The 19033-nt window shown below is 37.0% G+C and overlaps 1 protein-coding gene across 5 annotated transcripts in view; it reads right to left on the bottom strand.

The window, feature by feature from the left end:
• The window catches only part of UCHL5 (ubiquitin C-terminal hydrolase L5), a 44577-nt gene that overhangs the window by 5662 nt on the left and 19882 nt on the right, over nt 1-19033 (bottom strand). For 4 of the 5 annotated variants that reach the window (XR_003436122.1, XM_027122168.1, XM_027122166.1 and 1 more), the window contains exons 4-9: nt 17223-17348; nt 17079-17140; nt 16876-17006; nt 15428-15491; nt 10221-10323; nt 9270-9383 (exon numbers count right to left, since the gene is read on the bottom strand). Coding sequence is in view for 4 of the 5 variants with exons in the window: in XM_027122168.1 (XP_026977969.1) it covers nt 9270-9383; nt 10221-10323; nt 15428-15491; nt 16876-17006; nt 17079-17140; nt 17223-17348 (600 nt within the window). In the remaining variant the exon portion in view is untranslated. The remainder of the gene's footprint in view (nt 1-9269; nt 9384-10220; nt 10324-15427; nt 15492-16875; nt 17007-17078; nt 17141-17222; nt 17349-19033) is intronic. The other variant, XM_027122167.1, reaches the window with a different exon arrangement.

The raw sequence follows: 19033 nt of genomic DNA, 5'->3' as shown, positions 1-19033 counted from the left end.
CAGCAAACGAAGACCTAACACAGCCAAAAATAAATAAAATTAAATCTTAAAAAAAAAAAAAAAGAAAAAAGGAAAGCAAACTTAGAAGGCCCACGTGATAAATTAACACTCTTGCTACTATGTAAATAAGGCCATGCCTAATGAGACCAGCTTTATTGTGTGATTAAGAACAATCTTTCTTTGACATTATTTTTGACCAAAAGCAAATAGACTGTAGGGACTGTCTGTGCTTCAATGGAAAACTGCATTGTCTAAAGTATGCTCTCCCAAGTTACGTGATTGCAACCTTTCACTGTCTGGTAGAGGTTCAATTTACCTCCCTTCCCATAGGGGAAGAAAAAAGTTTCCATCTTTTGTGAATTCGTTTCAACATTCCTATACTTCATATAAATTTGAGCTTCTTTGACTTCTTTGAAATAGTTCTGACATCTTACAGGTTTGCTCAATTAATGAACTAACTAAAATTTTAACGTGTTCATTTTATATCAGTATGAGAATCATTTATTTTTTTGAACAAAGCATTCTCCAACAATGTAGAAAAGATTCTAAAAACTTAGTTTTATTTTAGATAATTATTAAAAATTAGTTAATTATGTAACAACACTGCACAAGAATATATGAATAATAGGTAGGGTTTTTTTTTATACCACATAAAATAGAAGATAACATTCAAGTTTTCATCCCTTACTTTCCTGTCACCATATATTCAGCCCTCCTTTTTCCTGCCTGAAATACTCTGGAGCCAGTCCCTACCACTTCCACCTGAAGAAATCCTACTAGTCCAAGGTCCACGTATTCTAAAAATCACATTGCTGGCTGTTAAGTGTGTTGCAAACCAGTATCCTGACACTGTGGTAAGCAACAGAAAGAAAAAGAACAATCCCTGCCTTCAACTGAGCTTAAAATGAAAAACTGCTTTTTCTACTGTGACAAACATGACAAATTGAATAAGAACCATTTCCAAAGTCCTACAAAATTCGAACTTTCCTTCACTCTTTTCACTCTCTGAAAAAAGCTTATCAGGCGGAGCTTTAAGATGGCAGAAGAGTAAAACGCGGAGATCACCTTCCTCCCCACAAATACATCAGAAATACATCTACATGTGGCATAACTCCTACAGAACATCTACTGAACGCTGGCAGAAGACCTCAGATCTCCCAAAAGGCAAGAAACCCCCCACGTACCTGGGTAGGGCAAAAGAAGAAAGAAAAAACACAGACAAAAGAATAGGGATGGGACCTGCACCAGTGGGAGGGAGCTGTGAAGGAGGAAAGGTTTCCACACACTAGGAAGCCCCGTCGCGGGGGGAGACTGTGGGTGGCGGAGGGGGGAAGCTTTGGAGCCGCGGGAGAGAGCGCAGCAACAGGGGTGCGGAGGGCAAAGCGGAGAGATTCCCGCACAGAGGATCAGGGCCGACTGGCACTCACCAGCCCGAGAGGCTTGTCTGCTCACCCGCCGGGGCGGGCAGGGGCTGGGAGCTGAGGCTTGGGCTTCGGTCGGAACACAGGGAGAGGACTGGAGTTGGCAGTGTGAACACAGCCTGCAGGGGGTTAGTGCGCCACGGCTAGCCGGGACGGAGTCCGGGAAAAAGTCTGGAGCTGCCAAAGAGGCAAGAGACTTTTTCTTCCCTCTTTGTTTCCTGGTGCACAAGGAGAGGGGATTCAGAGCGCTGCTTAAAGGAGCTCCAGAGATGGGTGCGAGCCGCGGCTAACAGGGCAGACCTCAGAGATGGGCATGAGACACTAAAGCTGCTGCTGCCGCCACCAAGAAGCCTGTGTGCCAGCACAGGTCACTATCCACACCCCTCTTCCGGGGAGCCTGGGCAGCCCGCCACTGCCAGGGTCCCAGGATCCAGGGACGACTTCCCCGGGAGAACGCACAGCGCGCCTCAGGCTGGTGCAACGTCACGCCGGCCTCTGCCACCGCAGGCTCGCCCCACATCAGTACCCCTCCCACCCCCCGGCCTGAGTGAGCCAGAACCCCCGAATCAGCTGCTCCTTTAACCCCGTCCTGTCTGAGCGAAGAACAGATGCCCTCAGGTGACCTACACACAGAGGCGGGTCCAAATCCAAAGGTGAACCCCAAGAGCTGTGCGAATGAAGAAGAGAAAGGGAAATCTCTCCCAGTAGCCTCAGGAGCAGCGGATTAAATCTCCACAATCAACTTGATGTACCTGCATCTGTGGAATACCTGAATGGACAATGAAACATCCCAAATAGAGGAGGTGGACTTTGGGAGCAACAATATATATATATTTTCCCTCTTTCTCTTTTGTGAGGGTGTATGTGTATGCTTCTGTGTGTTATTTTGTCTGTATAGCTTTGCTTTTACCATTTGTCCTAGGGATCTCTCTGTCCGTTTTTTCTTAGTATACGTTTTAGCACTTGTTATCATTGGTGGATTTGTTTTTTGGTTTGGTTGCTCTTTTCTTTCTTTCTTTTATTACTAAAAATATTCTTTTTTAATAATTATTTTTTATTTTAATAACTTTATTTTATCTTCTTCTTTCTTTCTTTCTCTTTTTTCTCCCTTTTATTCTGAGCCGTGTGGATGACAGGGTCTCGGCGCTCCATCCAGGAGTCACTGCTGTGCCCCTGAGGTGGGAGAGCCAAGTTCAGGACACTGGTCCACAAGAGACCTCCCAGCTCCACGTAGTATCAAACGGTGAAAATCTCCCAGAGATCTCCGTCTCAACGCCAAGACCCAGCTTCACTCAACGACCAGCAAGCTACAGTGCTGGACACCCTATGCCAAGCAACTAGCAAGACAGGAATACAACACTACCCGTTAGCAGAGAGGCTGCCTAAAGTCATAAGACCACAGACACCCCCAAAACACACCACCAGACGTGGACCTGCCCACCAGAAAGACAAGATCCAGCCTCATCCACCAGAACACAGGCACTACTCCCTTCCACCAGTAAGCCTACACAACCCACTGAACCAACCTTAGCCACTGGGAACAGACACCAAAAACAATGGGAACTACGAACGTGCAGCCTGCAAAAAGAAGACCCCAAACAGAGTAAGTTAAGCAAAATGAGAAGAGAAACACACAGCAGATGAAGGAGCAAGATAAAAACCCACCAGACCTAACAAATGAAGAGGAAATAGGCAGTCTACCTGAAAAAGAATTCAGAACAATGATAGTAAAGATGATCCAAACTCTTAGAAATCGAATGGAGAAAACACAGAAACACTTAGCAAGAACCTAGAAGAACTAAAGAGCAAACAAACAGTGACGAACAACACAATAAATGAAATTAAAAATTCTCTAGAAGGGATCAATAGCAGAATAACTGAGGCAGAAGAACGGATAAGTGACCTGGAAGATAAAATAGTGGAAATAACTACTGCAGAGCAGAATAAAGAAAAAAGAACGAAAAGAACTGAGGACAGTCTCAGAGACCTCTGGGACAATATTAAATGCACCAACATTTGAATTATAGGGGTTCCAGGAGAAAAGGAAAAGGACTGAGAAAATATTTGAAGAGATTATAGTTGAAAACTTCCCTAATATGGGAAGGAAATAGTTAATCAAGTCCGGGAAGCACAGAGTCCCATACAGGTTAAATCCAAGGAGATTATGCAAAGACGCATAGTAATCAAACTATCAAAATTTAAATACAAAGAAAACATATTAAAAGCAGCAAGGGAAAAACAACAAATAACATACAGGGGAATCCCATAAGGTTAATATTTCAGCAGAAATATTAATATTGATATTTCAGCAGAAACTCTGCAAGCCAGAAAGGAGTGGCATGACATATTTAAAGTGATGAAGAAGAACTTACAACCAAAATTACTCTACCCAGCAAGGATCCCATTCAGATTTGACGGAGAAATTAAAACCTTTACAGACAAGCAAAAGCTAAGAGAATTCAGCACCACCAAACCAGCTTTACAACAAATGCTAAAGGAACTTCTCTAGGCCGGAAACACAAGAGAAGGAAAAGACCTACAGTAACAAACACAAAACAATTAAGAAAATGGTAATAGAAACATACATATCGATAATTACCTTAAATATAAATGAATTAAAAGCTCCAACCAAAAGACATAGACTGGCTGAATGGATACAAAAACAAGACCCATATATATGTTGTCTACCTGAGACCCACCTCAGACCTAGGGACACATACAGACTGAAAGTGAGGGGATGCAAAAAGATATTCCATGCAAATGGAAGCCAAAAGAAAGCTGGAGTAGCAATTCTCATATCAGACAAAACAGACTTTAAAACAAAGACTATTACAAGAGGCAAAGAAGGACACTACATAATGATCAAGGGATCAATGCAAGAAGATATAACAATTGTAAATATTTATGCACCCAACATAGGAGCACCTCAATACATAAGGCAAATACTAACAGCCATAAAAGGGGAAATGACAGCAACACAATCATAGTAGAGGACTTTAACACCCCACTTTCACCAATGGACAGATCATCCAAAATGAAAACAAATAAGGAAACACAAGCTTTAAAAGATATATTAAACAAGAAGGACTTAATTGATATTTATAGGACATTCCATCCAAAAACAACAGAATACACTTTCTTCTTAAGTGCTCATGGAACATTCTCCAGGACAGATCATATCTTGGGTCAAATCAAGCCTTGGTAAATTTAAGAAAATGGAAATCGTATCAAGTATCTTTCCCGACCACAATGCTGTGAGATTCGATATCAATTGCAGGAAAAAGTCTGTAAAAAGTACAAACACATGGAGGCTAAACAATACACTACTTAATAACAAAGACATCACTGAAGAATTCAAAGAGGAAATCAAAACATACCTAGAAACAAAGGACAATGAAAACACAATGACCCAAAACCTATGGGATGCAGCAAAAGCAGTCCTAAGAAGGAAGTTTATAGCAATACAATCCTACCTTAAGAACCAAGAAACATCTCAAATAAGCAACCTAACCTTACACCAAGAGCAATTAGAGAAAGAAGAACAAAAAAACCCCAAAATTAGCAGAAGGAAAGAAATCATAAACATCAGATCAGAAATAAATGAAAAAGAAATGAGGGAAACGATAGCAGAGATCAATGAAACTAGAAGCTGGTTCTTTGAGAAAATAAACAAAATTGATAAACCATCAGCCAGACTTATCAAGAAAAAAAGGGAGAAGACTCAAGTCAACAAAATTAGAAATGAAAAAGGAGAAGTAACAAGTGACACTGCAGAAATACAAAGGGTTGTGAGAGATTACTACAAGCAACTATATGCCAGTAAAATGGACAACCTGGAAGAAATGGACAAATTCTTAGAAATGCACAACCTGCCAAGACTGAATCAGGAAGAAATAAAAAATATGAACAGACCAATCACAAGCAGAAAAATTTAAACTGTGACTAAAAATCTTCCAACGAACAAAAGCCCAGGAACAGATGGTTTCACAGGCCAAGTCCATCAAACATTTAGAGAAGAGCTAACACCCATCCTTCTCAAATTCTTGCAAAATATAGCAGAGGGAGGAACACTCCCAAACTCATTCTACGAGGCCACCATCACCCTGACACCAAAACCAGACAAAGACGTCACAAAGAAAGAAAACTACAGGCCAATAACACTGATGAACATAGATGTGAAAATCCTCAACAAAATACTATCAAACAGAATCCAACAGCACATTAAAAGGATCATACACCATAATCAAGTGGGGTTTATCCCAGAAATGCAAGGATTCTTCAATATATGCAAATCAATCAATGTGATACACCATATTAATAAACTGAAGGAGAAAAACCATATGATCATCTCAATAGATGCAGAGAAAGCTTTCGACAAAATTCAACACCCATTTATGATAAAAACCCTCCAGAAAATAGGCACAGAGGGAATTTTCCTCGACATTAATAAAGGCATATATGACAAACCCACAGCAAACATTGCCCTCAATGGTGAAAAACTGAAACCATTTCCACTAAGATCAGGAAGAAGACAAGGTTTCCCACTCTCACCATTCTTAAACAGTTTTGGAAGTTTTAGCCACAGCAATGAGAGAAGAAAAAGAAATAAAAGGAATCCAAATCGAAAAGAAGAAGTAAAGCTGTCACTGTTTGCAAATGACATGATACTATACATAGAGAATCCTAAAGGTGCTACCAGAAAACTACCAGAGCTAATCAATGAATTTGGTAAAGCAGCAGGATACAAAATTAATGCACAGAAGTCTCTGGCATTCCTATACACTAATGATGAAAACTCTGAAAGAGAAATTAAGGAAGCACTTGCATTTACCATTACAGCAAAAAGAATAAAATACCTAGGAATAAACCTACCTAAGGAGACAAAAGACCTGTATGCAGAAAATTACAAGACACTGATGAAAGAAATTAAAGATGATACAAATAGATGGAGAGATATACCATGTTCTTGGATTGGTAGAATCAACATTGTGAAAATGACTATACTCCCCAAAGCAATCTACAGATTCAATGCAATCCCTATCAAACTACCACTGGCATTTTTCACAGAACTAGAACAAAAAATTTCACAATTTGTATGGAAACACAAAAGACCCCGAATAGCCAAAGCAATCTTGAGAACGAAAAACTGAGCTGGAGGAATCAGGCTCCCTAACTTCAGACAATACTACAAAGCTACAGTAATTAAGACAGTATGGTACTGGCACAAAAACAGAAAGATAGATCAATGGAACAGGATAGAAAGCCCAGAGATAAACCCACGCACATATGGTCACCTTATCTTTGATAAAAGAGGCAAGAATATACAGTGGAGAAAAGACAGCCTCTTCAATAAGTGGTGCTGGGAAAACTGGACAGCTATATGTAAAAGAATGAAATTAGAACACTCCCTACCACCATACACAAAACTGAACTCAAAATGGATTAAAGACCTAAATGTAAGGCCAGACAGTATCAAACTCTTAGAGGAAAACATAGGCAGAACACTCTATGACATAAATCACAGCAAGATCCTTTTTGACCCACCTCCTAGGAAAATGGAAATAAAAACAAAAATAAACAAATGGGAGCTAATGAAGCTTAAAAGCTTTTGCACAGCATAGGAAACCATAAACAAGATGAAAAGACAACCCTCAGAGAAAAGACAACTCTCAGAATGGGAGAAAATATTTTCAAATGAGGCAACTGACAAAGGATTAATCTCCAAAATTTACAAGCAGCTCATGCAGCTCAATATTAGAAAAACAAACAACCCAATCCAAAAATGGGCAGAAGACTTAAATAGACATTTCTCCAAAGAAGATATACAGATCGCCAACAAACATATGAAAGAATGCTCAACATCATTAATCATTAGAGAAATGCAAATCAAAACTACAATGAGATATCATCTCACACCAGTCAGAATGGCCATCATCAAAAAATCTACAAACAATAAATGCTGGAAAGCGTGTGGAGAAAAGGGAACCCTCTTGCACTGTTGGTGGGAATGTAAATTGATACATCCACTATGGAGAACAGTATGGAGGTTCTTTAAAAAACTAAAAATAGAAGTACCATACGACCCAGCAATCCCACTACTGGGCATATACCCTGAGAAAACCATAATTCAAAAAGAGTCATGTACCACAATGTTCACTGCAGCTCTATTTTCAATAGCCAGGACATGGAAGCAACCTAAGTGTCCATCAGCAGATGAATGGATAAAGAAGATGTGGCACATATGTACAATGGTATATTACTCAGCCCTAAGAAGAAACGAAATTGAGTTATTTGTAGTGAGATGGATGGACCTAGAGTCTGTCATACAGAGTGAAGTAAGTCAGAAAGAGAAAAACAAACACCGTATGCTAACACATATATATGGAATCTAAGAAAAAAAAAAAAGGTCATGAAGAACCTATGGGCAAGACGGGAAAAAAGACACAGACCTACTAGAGAATGGACTTGAGGATATGGGGAGGGGGAAGGGTAAGCTGAGACAAAGTGAGAGAGTGACATGGATATATATACACTACCAAACGTAAAACACATAGCTAGTGGGAAGCAGCCACATAGCACAGAGAGATCAGCTCGGTGCTTTTTGACCGAGGGGTGACTAGAGGGGTGGGGTAGGGAGGGTGGGAAGGAGGGAGATGCAAGAGGGAAGAGATATGGGAACATATGTATATGTATAACTGATTCACTCTGTTATAAAGCAGAAACTAACACAGCATTGTAAAGCAATTATACTCCAATAAAGATGCTTAAAAAAAAAAAAAAGCTTATCAGACAGACTGCGAGTGAAGGAGAATGACATTATTAAAGACAGCCTTGCTTAATATTTTACTCTGAGTTATATAATGTTTGACATAATTAAAATAAATTAAAAAAATGTTAAGCCCTAAAAAAACTGGAAAGCAAAATTTAAAAAACGAATCCAACTTTGTATTAAATTGGTGATAGGATGACACCAAGAGAAAATTTTTTCAGATGAATTTTAAAATATGCTAATTTGATTGCACATCCAAAATGAAATATATCCTAACGAAAAAATTAACTGAAGAAAAACTTCTCAGTTGTTATTAATACTACTGGCACTGTTATTCTGAACCTTTTTATATATACATACAAATACAGATAGCATAAAGCAAATAGGTAATTATGTTAATGTTGATAGAAACCAAGACTTTCAGCTGAAAAGATACAAATGCTTAACTTCAAATATAAAAGCCCTTTTATCCTAAATTTGAGTATTAATATGAATTCATGTTGCATTTTCTCTTCAAAAATAAAAGAAACAAATAAAAACGTATTTCTTAGCTCTAAAAAGTCCTAGAAGTAAAGAAGAATCAGTATGACTGAGCACTCTGAGCAATCAGATAATGGTTTCTAAATACGATTTCTCACCAAAAGCACTCAGGACTTCTTGAAAAAATGGCTGATTCCAAGTCTGAAGCAGGAAATGTACAAGATGAATCTGAAACATCTTGTCATACTAGAAAGCAAGGAAGCTATGAAAGATGAAGAGAGTCACATCAAAAGGACTTAGGAGACAGTCTGAAGTGGCTTCCAATGGCTAAAGATGGGATAATCTGAGCATCAATAATAACTGCAGTGAACTTTAGCATCAAATATGTTAAATATCTGTTTGTAATAATACTTGAAAAAAAGAAAAAAAAAAAGGAAAGAAACCTCACTAGTTACCTTTATAGGATGCCAGGGAAACAACACATTATTCTGAAAAAGTGTAAATGATGGGGAAAAAACAATCAAGCATTCAACATACCTTCATGTCAAAATATACCACTCTATACTAAAACATTAAAGAAACAAATAAAAAGTACGTACCTTATATCTTTTTAATTTCTGTACTTCTTCTTCAATAAGCATCTGATTTTTGGCAACCTCTGACTGAATAGCACTTAACATGTTATTACCCTGATCTGTATCCATGGGTTCCTCCTTAGGGGAAAGAAAAAGAAATAACACACCCTAATGACTGAGGCTTAAGTCTAAACTATTTTTAAATGATAAACATAGTACAATCATTTTCAAATTTTATTCTTAATATTGGTGATGGAATACCAGCTTACTAACTGCAATATTAAAGGATAGAAGCTAGGTAGTATCTTCCAATTTTCTACAACAATACGTATGAATTTTAATCTAAAAATAATCTATACTGTAGCAAACTGAATTGCTATAATCTGCTGTTGAGCTATAAAGTAAATCTGCTTAAATATACTCATGAAAATGTGATCAAAGGAACGTAAAAACGTCTTTGTCTATTACTAATTCTCTTCTCCAATCATATTTACTAGAAAGATAATCATAAGGAATAGTAAAGATTACATGTGAATCTAAACGTGCCCAATTAATTCTGTAAGAAATATATTCTAACTTGCTTAATTATATAATGAAATTACAGTAAACTGTTCACACTTATTTAGCACATACTATTTGTCAGTCACTTTTTTTTAAGTGGTTTATATACATGTTATCTCAGTTATTCTTCACAACCACCTTTTAAGGTAAATACTATTATCCCTACTTTACATGAAGAAACTGAGGCACAAAGAAATACACTCAAATCATACTTCCACTAAGTGGCAAAGGCAGGAGCTGAATCTAAGAAGCCTGACTCCAGAGTATATTCTTGTAATCACCACTCAGGATACTTGATTAAATCTATATTTCAGACAAAGAAAGAAAGAAGGAAAAAAGGAAAAAAGAAAATAAATAGTTTCCCTGAGAGAATAACTAAGCTAGAACTTTGTACATAAAAACATGGCCACAAACCTCAGCAAGTTGTCTTTGTAACTCTGCTATCTTCTGTTCATATATCATTTTTCTGTCAGACACAATGGCCATTAAGTTAAATCGAATTTCACCTTCACTGTACCTAAAAAAAAATTAAAGTTTATAATGTAGTAAAGAAATGTAACACTATTACAATTAAGATAATCTATTGTGATTACCCCCTTATTCTCTGGGGTAAACACAGATATACCAATTGGCTAACCATAAAAACTGACATTAAAAAAAAATCTTTCCTAAAGAGGAGAAGTTACAACCAGTATCACAAAAATACAAACAATCATAAGAGAATACTATGAAAAATGATATACCAATAAATTCAGCAACCTAGAAGAAATGGATAATTTCCTAGAAACAGTCTTCCAAGACTGAATCAGGAAGAAACAGAAAATCTGAACAGGCTGATTATTAGTAATGTAATTGAATCAGTAAACAAAAAAATCCCAACAACCAAAACTCCAGGATCAGAGGACTGCACAGGGTAATCCTACCAAACATTTAAAGAGGAGTTAATTCCTTTTCCTACCAAACATTTAAAGAGGAGTTAATTCCTTTATTTCTCAAACTATTCCAAAAAACTGAAGAGGAGGGAATACTTCCAAACTCATTCTATGAGTCCAGCATTACCCTGATACAAAAAACAAAGACACTACAGAAAAAGAAAATTACAGACCAATATCCCTGATGAACACAGATAAAAATCCCCAATAAAATATTAGCAAACAGAATTCAACAATACATTAAAAGGACTGCACATAATGATCAAGTGGGATTTATTCCAGGGATGCAAAGATGGTTCAATATACACAAATCAATCAACGTTATAACTATATCAGCAAAACAATGGACAGAGATCACATGACCATCTTAATAGAGGCAGAAAAAGTATTTGACAAAATTCAACATCCATTCATGATAAAAACTCTTAACAAACTTGGTATAGACAGAACAATCTCAACATAATAAGGGTCATTTAAGCCAAACCCACAGCTAACATCATACTCAACAGTGAAAAGCTAAAAGCTTTTCCTTTAAGATCAGTAACAAGACAAGGATGCCCACTCTCACCACTTTTATTCAACATAGTATTAGAAGTCCCAGCCACAGCAATCATACAAAAACAATAAAAGAAATAAAAGGCACCCAAATTGGAAGGGAAAAAGTAAAACTCACTATTTGCAGATGACATGATATTAAATACAAAAAAATCCTAAAATTTCTACCAAAAAACTATTAGAACTAATAAGTGAATTCACTAAAGTTATAGCATACAAAATCAAAATACAGAAATCTGTTGCATTTCTGTACACTAATAATGAACTATCAGAAAGAGAAATCAAGAAAACAATTCCATTTACAACTGCATCAAAAAGAATAAAATACCTAGGAATAAAGTAAACAAGGAGATGAAAGACCTGTACTCTGAAAACTGTAAGATATTGATGAAAAAACTGAAGACAACACAAATAGAAAGATATACCATGCTCATGGATTGGAAGAATTAATACTGTTAAAATGTCCATACCACCCAAAGCAACCTACAGATTCAAGAATCCCTATTTTCACAGAACTAGAACAAATACTCCTAAAATTTGTATGAAACCACAAAAGACCCCAAATAGCTAAAGCAATCTTGGGAAAGAAAGAGCTGAAGGTATCATGCTCCCTGACTTCAAGCTATACTATAAAGCCAAAATAATCAAAACAGTATGGTACTGGCACAAAAAGACACATATAGATCAGTGGAACAGAATAGAGTCCAGAAATAAACCCACAAAACACACAGTCAATTAATCTACAACAAAGGAGGCAAGAATATACAATGGGGAAAAAGTCTCATTCAATAAGTGTTGTTGGCAAAACTGGACAGCTACATGTAAAAGAATGAAACTAAACCATTTTCTCACACCATATATAAAAATAAACTCAAAATGGATTACAGACTTAAATGTTAGACCTGAAACCATAAAACTCCTAGAAGAAACATAGGCAGTAGCTCTTTCACATTGGTCTTAGCAATAATTTTTGGATCTGTCCCCTCGAGCAAGGGAAACAAAATAAAAAATAAACAAATGGACTACATCAAACTAAAAAGCTTTTGCACAGCAAAGGAAAGCACCAACAAAATGAAAAGGCTGCCTACTGAATGCGAGAAGATATTTGCAAATGATATATCTGATAACGGGTTAATATCCAAAATATATAAAGAGCTCACAATCCAGCAATTTCACTTCCAGGTATTTTTCCAAAGAAAACAAAAACACTAATTTGAAAAGATGTATGTGCCCCAATGTTCATAGCAGTATTATTTACAATAGCCAAGATATGAAAGCAACCTAAGTGTCCATTGACTGACGAATGGATAAAAAAGACGCTTTATATACACACAATGCAATATTACTTAGCCATATAAAAGAAGGAAATCTTTCCATCTGCAACAACATGGATGAAACTAGAGGGTATTATGTTAAGTGAAATAAGTAAGACAGAGAAAAACAAATATTATATGATTTCACTATAAAAAACAAAACAAATACAACCAAACAGAAACAAACTCAAACAAATTCAGATATAGAGAACAAACTAGTAGTTGAGTGGGGAATTGGCAGGGTAGGTGAAATACGTGAAGGGGATTAAGAGGTATAAACTACCATTTATAAAATAAATAAACAGGGATGTAACATTTAGCACAAGGAATATAGTCAATAATATTGTTATAACTTTGTATGATGCATAATCTATAAAAATGTGTTGTACACCTGAAACTAATACAGTATTGGAAGTCAACTATACTTCAATATAAATTTATTTATTAATACTTTTGTCTGTAGACAAATAAATAAGCTTTCATATATGAAAGGAAAAAATCAGCTAAATTTCCATCAATCACAAATATATTATTAAATGTTTTAGTACCTCCTAGACATTTGAAATAATGTGTTTTCATCAGTTCTCATACTTTCACAAAAAATATGGTAACTATCAATTACCTTTTATCTCAATTAGAAAAAATAATTAAACTAAGACCTCACATTTGTTGAATTAATTTTACTGGCATCTTGATGGTATTAACTATATTCCTTACTATATAATTTTTTCCAAATCATGATTTTGTTTCTATTCTTAACTAATATATGTTTTACATTTCACTTGTACTTTTATCATATACAAACATATAAATATTTATGTAATACGTTACAAATAATCTTTTGTAAAATTTCTGAATACTGTTTTATTTTCACTACTCTGATACCAATGAAACACCTTATAGTATAAGCTTGTTTATGGTAAGGATTGACATTGGAAAGATTATCCATAACATTATGGAAATGGCACTTACCCAGATGAAAACATGTAGAAAATGTAAGCCTGTTTTTGTATTAGTTCACCTGCAAGAGCTTCTCATAAATAGTTCTATTCACTGGAAAGAATATGGCCCAGTATAACTGTAGCACTTTGAACTATGTAAAAATGCTGTTTTTAAAACTCTGCTTATGGGACTTCAATTTCCCTATTCCTCCCAGTAAAAAATATCAAACTAAAAAAATCTAGACATATATTTTTTGAAAAATGAAAAAAAATTAAAATTCTGAAGTGAAGAGAAGGCAGACATGCTAGGGAACCAGGACCCAAGAATGACAGTGGTGAAGTCTCTGGATTATCATTCTGCTGCGTATGTCCTGGCCTTGGAGTTAAAGAAGCCATCAATTGAGAAATGCCAACAGGCACAGATAAAAAAGCACCAATAGTCTGCTCTTTCTATCCAAACAGGAAAGGGGCAACCTCATGAGAAAACTCTGAGACAATAACCACTCTACCATACCCAAACACAACTGAAAAAACTGGCCCAAACCCTACCAGCCAGCAAAGGCTGGGTAGGGAGCCTGGACTTCCACCCCCACCAGGCTGTAACAGGCACCTGGGGTGGTGTCAGAAAAGGCTGTGTAGGGAGCTAGGACTTTCATCCCTGCAAACAGTAATGACATCTATTTGCAGTGTCAGAGGAAACCAAGTGGGAAGCCAAATGCGAAGTCACTACCATCCAGGAGTAAAGAAGCCCCCCTCCCAACTTTGGTATCAGTGGAGCCATGCAGAGAGCAGTCACAAGGCACTGCTACTCCTCCCGGCCAGGGTAGTATCAGGGGAAGCCCTACTGGGGACCAGAACTCCCAACCCCTGCCCAGCAGTAACAAGGAACCCCTTCCCACCTCAGGTGTCAATGAAGACAGAGTGGGGAACCTGGACTTCTACTTACACCTGGCAGTAATGGGGTAGCATCCCTGATTTACCCTGCCAGAACAGTGCCCATAAAAACCAGCTAAAAGAGAAGTTTTAAATAAGATACAGAGTCTTATAATATAGTACTGAAAATGCCCAGGTTTCAATCAATAATCACTTGTCCTATTAAAAATCATGAAAACCTCAATTTGTTTTTTTTTGTTGTTGTTGTTTTTTTGTTTTTTTTTGTTTTTGTACACGGGCCTCTCACTGCTGTGGCCTCTCCCGTTGCGGAGCACAGGCTCCGGACGCGCAGGCTCAGCAGCCATGGCTCACGGGCCCAGCCGCTCCGCGGCATGTGGGATCTTCCCGGACCGGGGCACGAACCCACGTCCCCTGCATCGGCAGGAGGACTCTCAACCACTGCGCCACCAGGGAAGCCCGAAAACCTCAATTTGAATGAGAGACATTCAACAGACAGAGTGATGACAGATGTCCAAATTCACTGACAGAGACTTTAAAACAGCCATCATAAAAATGATCCAATGAACAATTATGAACACACTGGAAACAAAAAATAGAAAGCCTCAGGCTTCCCTGGTGGCGCAGTGGTTGAGAGTCCGCCTGCCGATGCAGGGGACACGGATTCGCGCCCCGGTCCGGGAAGATCCCACATGCCACGGAGCGGCTGGGCCCGTGAGCCATGGCCACTGAGCCTGCATGTCCAGAGCCTGTGCTCCGCAACAGGAGAGGCCACAACAGTGAGAGGCCTGAACTTCAAGGCTCAAGAGTCAAAAAAACAATCCAATTACAAAATAAACAAAAGGCATGATTTTCAACATTAGTCGCTAGGGAAATGCAGATTAAAACCACAATGAAATATCACTATCCACCTTTCATTTAAACAATGATAAAATAAAGGTTTAAAAACGAGAATATTAGTTATGCCAATAAGATTAGCTGAGATTTACTTTTGTATCCTTTTTTCTATGACTGGCCTCACTGCGCTGATCCAATCATCTTGATTGCATGCACCTAGGAAGAAATGTAAAAGCATTTATGTCAAATAAAATCAACATTAATATTATTTCAAAAGTTTGGTCCAAAATATCTTTTTATTAATATTTTGACAAATTCAGGATAGTAAAAAACCTTTTAGCATACCTATGTTAAGCTCCAACTCTTACTTTCTTAGTAATGGTAAGGGGAAACAGTATTATCATAATTTGCATTTCCACATTGTTGCGTCACTTAGTGGTACTAAACAAATGTTTGAGAAAATAATGAACTAGGGAATTATTTCATTAAAACTCACGACTCTGTGAGATAAGGATAACTACCTTCATTTTACAGATGATGAGACAGAGGGCTAAGAAAAACCAGCTCACATATTAGTAACAAAATAAGGATTCAATCCTTTTCTGACTCCCCACCATCATAACTACAGAAAAAGAAAATGAAATCCACACACAATGCAAAACAAATTTTACCCAGTTTTTTAATCCTCTTTTTTACCTAAATTTTAGTATAGCCACCAGTTGTATAGCAAAACTGGCTGTTCTGTTTTATATTTTACTTCCTTTATATCTCATGGATCTAATGAATAGAGAATGGCTGACCAGATAGAAGCCAAGAGAAAAAAATGCAGCAATCAGATCAACCCCCAAACCAGAGAAAATCAGCTTCTACAGAATTAAAAGAACATTCCACTAATTTTCTTTAAGAAACATAGAAAAATAAATATTTTTAAACATGTAAATCTGCATTAGATGAAGTATTAGTTCTAGACATGGGCATGGTCAATAAGAACAAGCAAAATGAATGTGTTAATTTTTTTTTTAATCTGAAAGTATAAAGTTTTATGGACAGCAGATAACATTAGATTCCATTAAAACAGGTTACACTGCACTTAAACCTAATTTAAAAAAAGAAAACTTAATGAGGTAAAAATAAGGAGTTAAAATTCTTTTGTGGATCTATTAGTTCATTACTAGATCAGAACCACCTCATCCTCAATAACCATTTATCATTAGCTCAAGGTAGGAGATGGGGTGAGATCAGGACAAATCCACCCTTTGGCACAAAGGACAACACATTAATGCACTAGTTACATAGAAAAAGTAGTTTTTAAAAGTTAACTGAAAAATTAAAAATAAATTATGTAATCTATGGGTTAAAAAAACTTTTCCTATAGAAAAAAAAAACTAAAGGTCCCAATGCAACTACAGTAGTCAACATGTCCTAACTACCTGTTACTTAATTTCATAAAGCAATGAAGAGCTTAAAGCCTGCATGGCATCACACCTCACAGTCACCTCCCCTTTCTAAACTTAAGCAGGACTAGGGCTAAACCAAAGGTGAACACCCAATCTTTTTTTCCTTATCAAAAGTGAAATACCAGGAATAGTAAACACATTACCTAAATCAATTGGTCCTTCTCTTAATCCATCTAATTCATACAGTCTTCCATTAACAGGAACATAACTGACAAAGTGAAAAGCATCTTCTTCTTTTGCTGATGTCTTTGCGTCAAATTCAAACATTTGCTGTCTACAGTGAAGAAAAAAACAGTGAGAGACAAAAAAACAGAGACAGTATTTATTTCACATAAAGTATCTTTACCTGGCGAAACTGTTGTGTACTTGTCGAATCACATCCGAATTACTCAGTGCCAAACCTTTCATCTGAAATAAGTTTTAAGAATAGCCTATTAAAATAAGAACCATCACAAACAGGGCATTTTAGGAATAATACGACTGTACTCACAGCTGCATCAAAGCTTTGTGAAAATTCTTTAAACTCTGATAATGTGTCTCCTAAATGGACATCTTGATGGGTACAGTTCAATAACACACTTACTATGGCTTGAGTAGCACAAGCATTATTAATTACCTGTAAAATATGAAAGCAAAAATATTATCAATTTGTTTAAAAAAAACAGCTTTTAACTGGTGATGATGACCCCCAAAATATGAAAAAAAGTTTCCAAATTTTATTTCATATAGTGTTAGCATAAACATAATTATCATGATCAATTCCCAATCTAATCTATTTTCAGGAATTTGCTGCAATTCTGGAGCTGAAGATTCTAGGAAATCGAATAAATTAAATGAACTCATAATATCAGTGAAAACCAATCCAGTTAGGGTAACAAAACCAATCTTTCCTGGTCTAAAACATATATCTAATTAAACCAAAAGAGGTTGTCCTTCCCTCTTATTCACTTCCCCCTATGCTCATTTCTACCTATAAATATTCAACCCATATTTCAGTATCCAACGCAAGCTCCAACTCACCGATGTGGCTCTTAGAGAACTTATCCAACAACTCATATTACTTTCTTCCCTCATTTGAATTCCTAAAAACGTGTATATACTGTCTACATATTTTTCAATTCAATCTTTTTTTTTTAAATTTTATTTATTTATGGTTGTGTTGGGTCTTCGTTTCTGTGCGAGGGCTTTCTCTAGTTGTGGCAAGTGGGGGCCACTCTTCATCGCTGTGCGCGGGCCTCTCACTATTGTGGCCTCTCTTGTTGCGGAGCACAGGCTCCAGATGCGCAGGCTCAGTAATTGTGGCTCACGGGCCCAGTTGCTCCGCGGCATGTGGGATCTTCCCAGACCAGGGCTCGAACCCGTGTCCCCTGCATTGGTAGGCAGATTCTCAACCACTGCACCACCAGGGAAGCCCCTCAATTCAATCTTTACAGCGCTGTCATCTAGCTATTAACTGTTTATTTAACAAGTTATGTGGACCTTACATTCTAGTGAGAGGAGAGAACATTCAGATAGCACCTCCTATGTGTGGGTAATTTCCTAGGCACTTCACATGTATTAATTCTTTTAATCCTACCAATCAACAGCCTATGAAGAAGGAGTAATATTATTATCCTCATTTTACATTTGTGGAAGCTGAGGCACAAAGAGGTTAAGTAGCTTGTCCAAAGGGCACAGAGCTAAGCAAGAGGCAGGTGATCTGGTTCTAGAATTTTGTGTACTTAGCCACAACATGAGGCTGGCTCTGTACACGTATGTGGTCTCTCCAACAAGATTATAACCTACTTATGGACAAGGGCTTCTGCCACACTCCCTACAGCACCTACACAGGGCTGAGATCACAGAGGTGGAAAGAGTCTCAGATGATCACTTCGAACACCAGCAAGGTTAACTGTAGAGTTAAATTAAACTTGATAAATAATTTTTTATAATACAGTTTAGTCCTATCGCTATATTTCATTACAATATTATAATTAAATACCATTTTCCAAAAATGCTAATTCACTTATGATCTTACAATTTGGTAAATTATTTCTATCTTGCCTGATTTCAAAAGAAAATTTTTCTGTTATCTTCCCTCATTAACTCTTATACTCCTGTACTTTTTTTTGCCAGACTTTTGAAGTCTTGTGAGTACCCACCAGTTCTTACATTTTTGACTGCAGTATGTTTGAGGAATTCCTTGATAAGGCTGCCTTCTACATTAGAGAACACTGTCTTACTCCCAATTCTCAAACAGTGATACCACCACATTCTTGTAATTCCTCTTACAGTATTTTGTACTCAAAACTATCTTATGAT

This window comes from Aethalodelphis obliquidens, unplaced genomic scaffold (assembly GCF_003676395.1).
Source record: "Aethalodelphis obliquidens isolate GAN/ISIS:26980383/991018 unplaced genomic scaffold, ASM367639v1 scaffold24, whole genome shotgun sequence".
NCBI classification, from domain to species: Eukaryota; Metazoa; Chordata; class Mammalia; order Artiodactyla; family Delphinidae; genus Aethalodelphis; species Aethalodelphis obliquidens.
The sequence above is the reverse complement of the archived record's forward strand: the minus strand, read 5'-3'. Positions and strand labels throughout refer to the sequence as shown.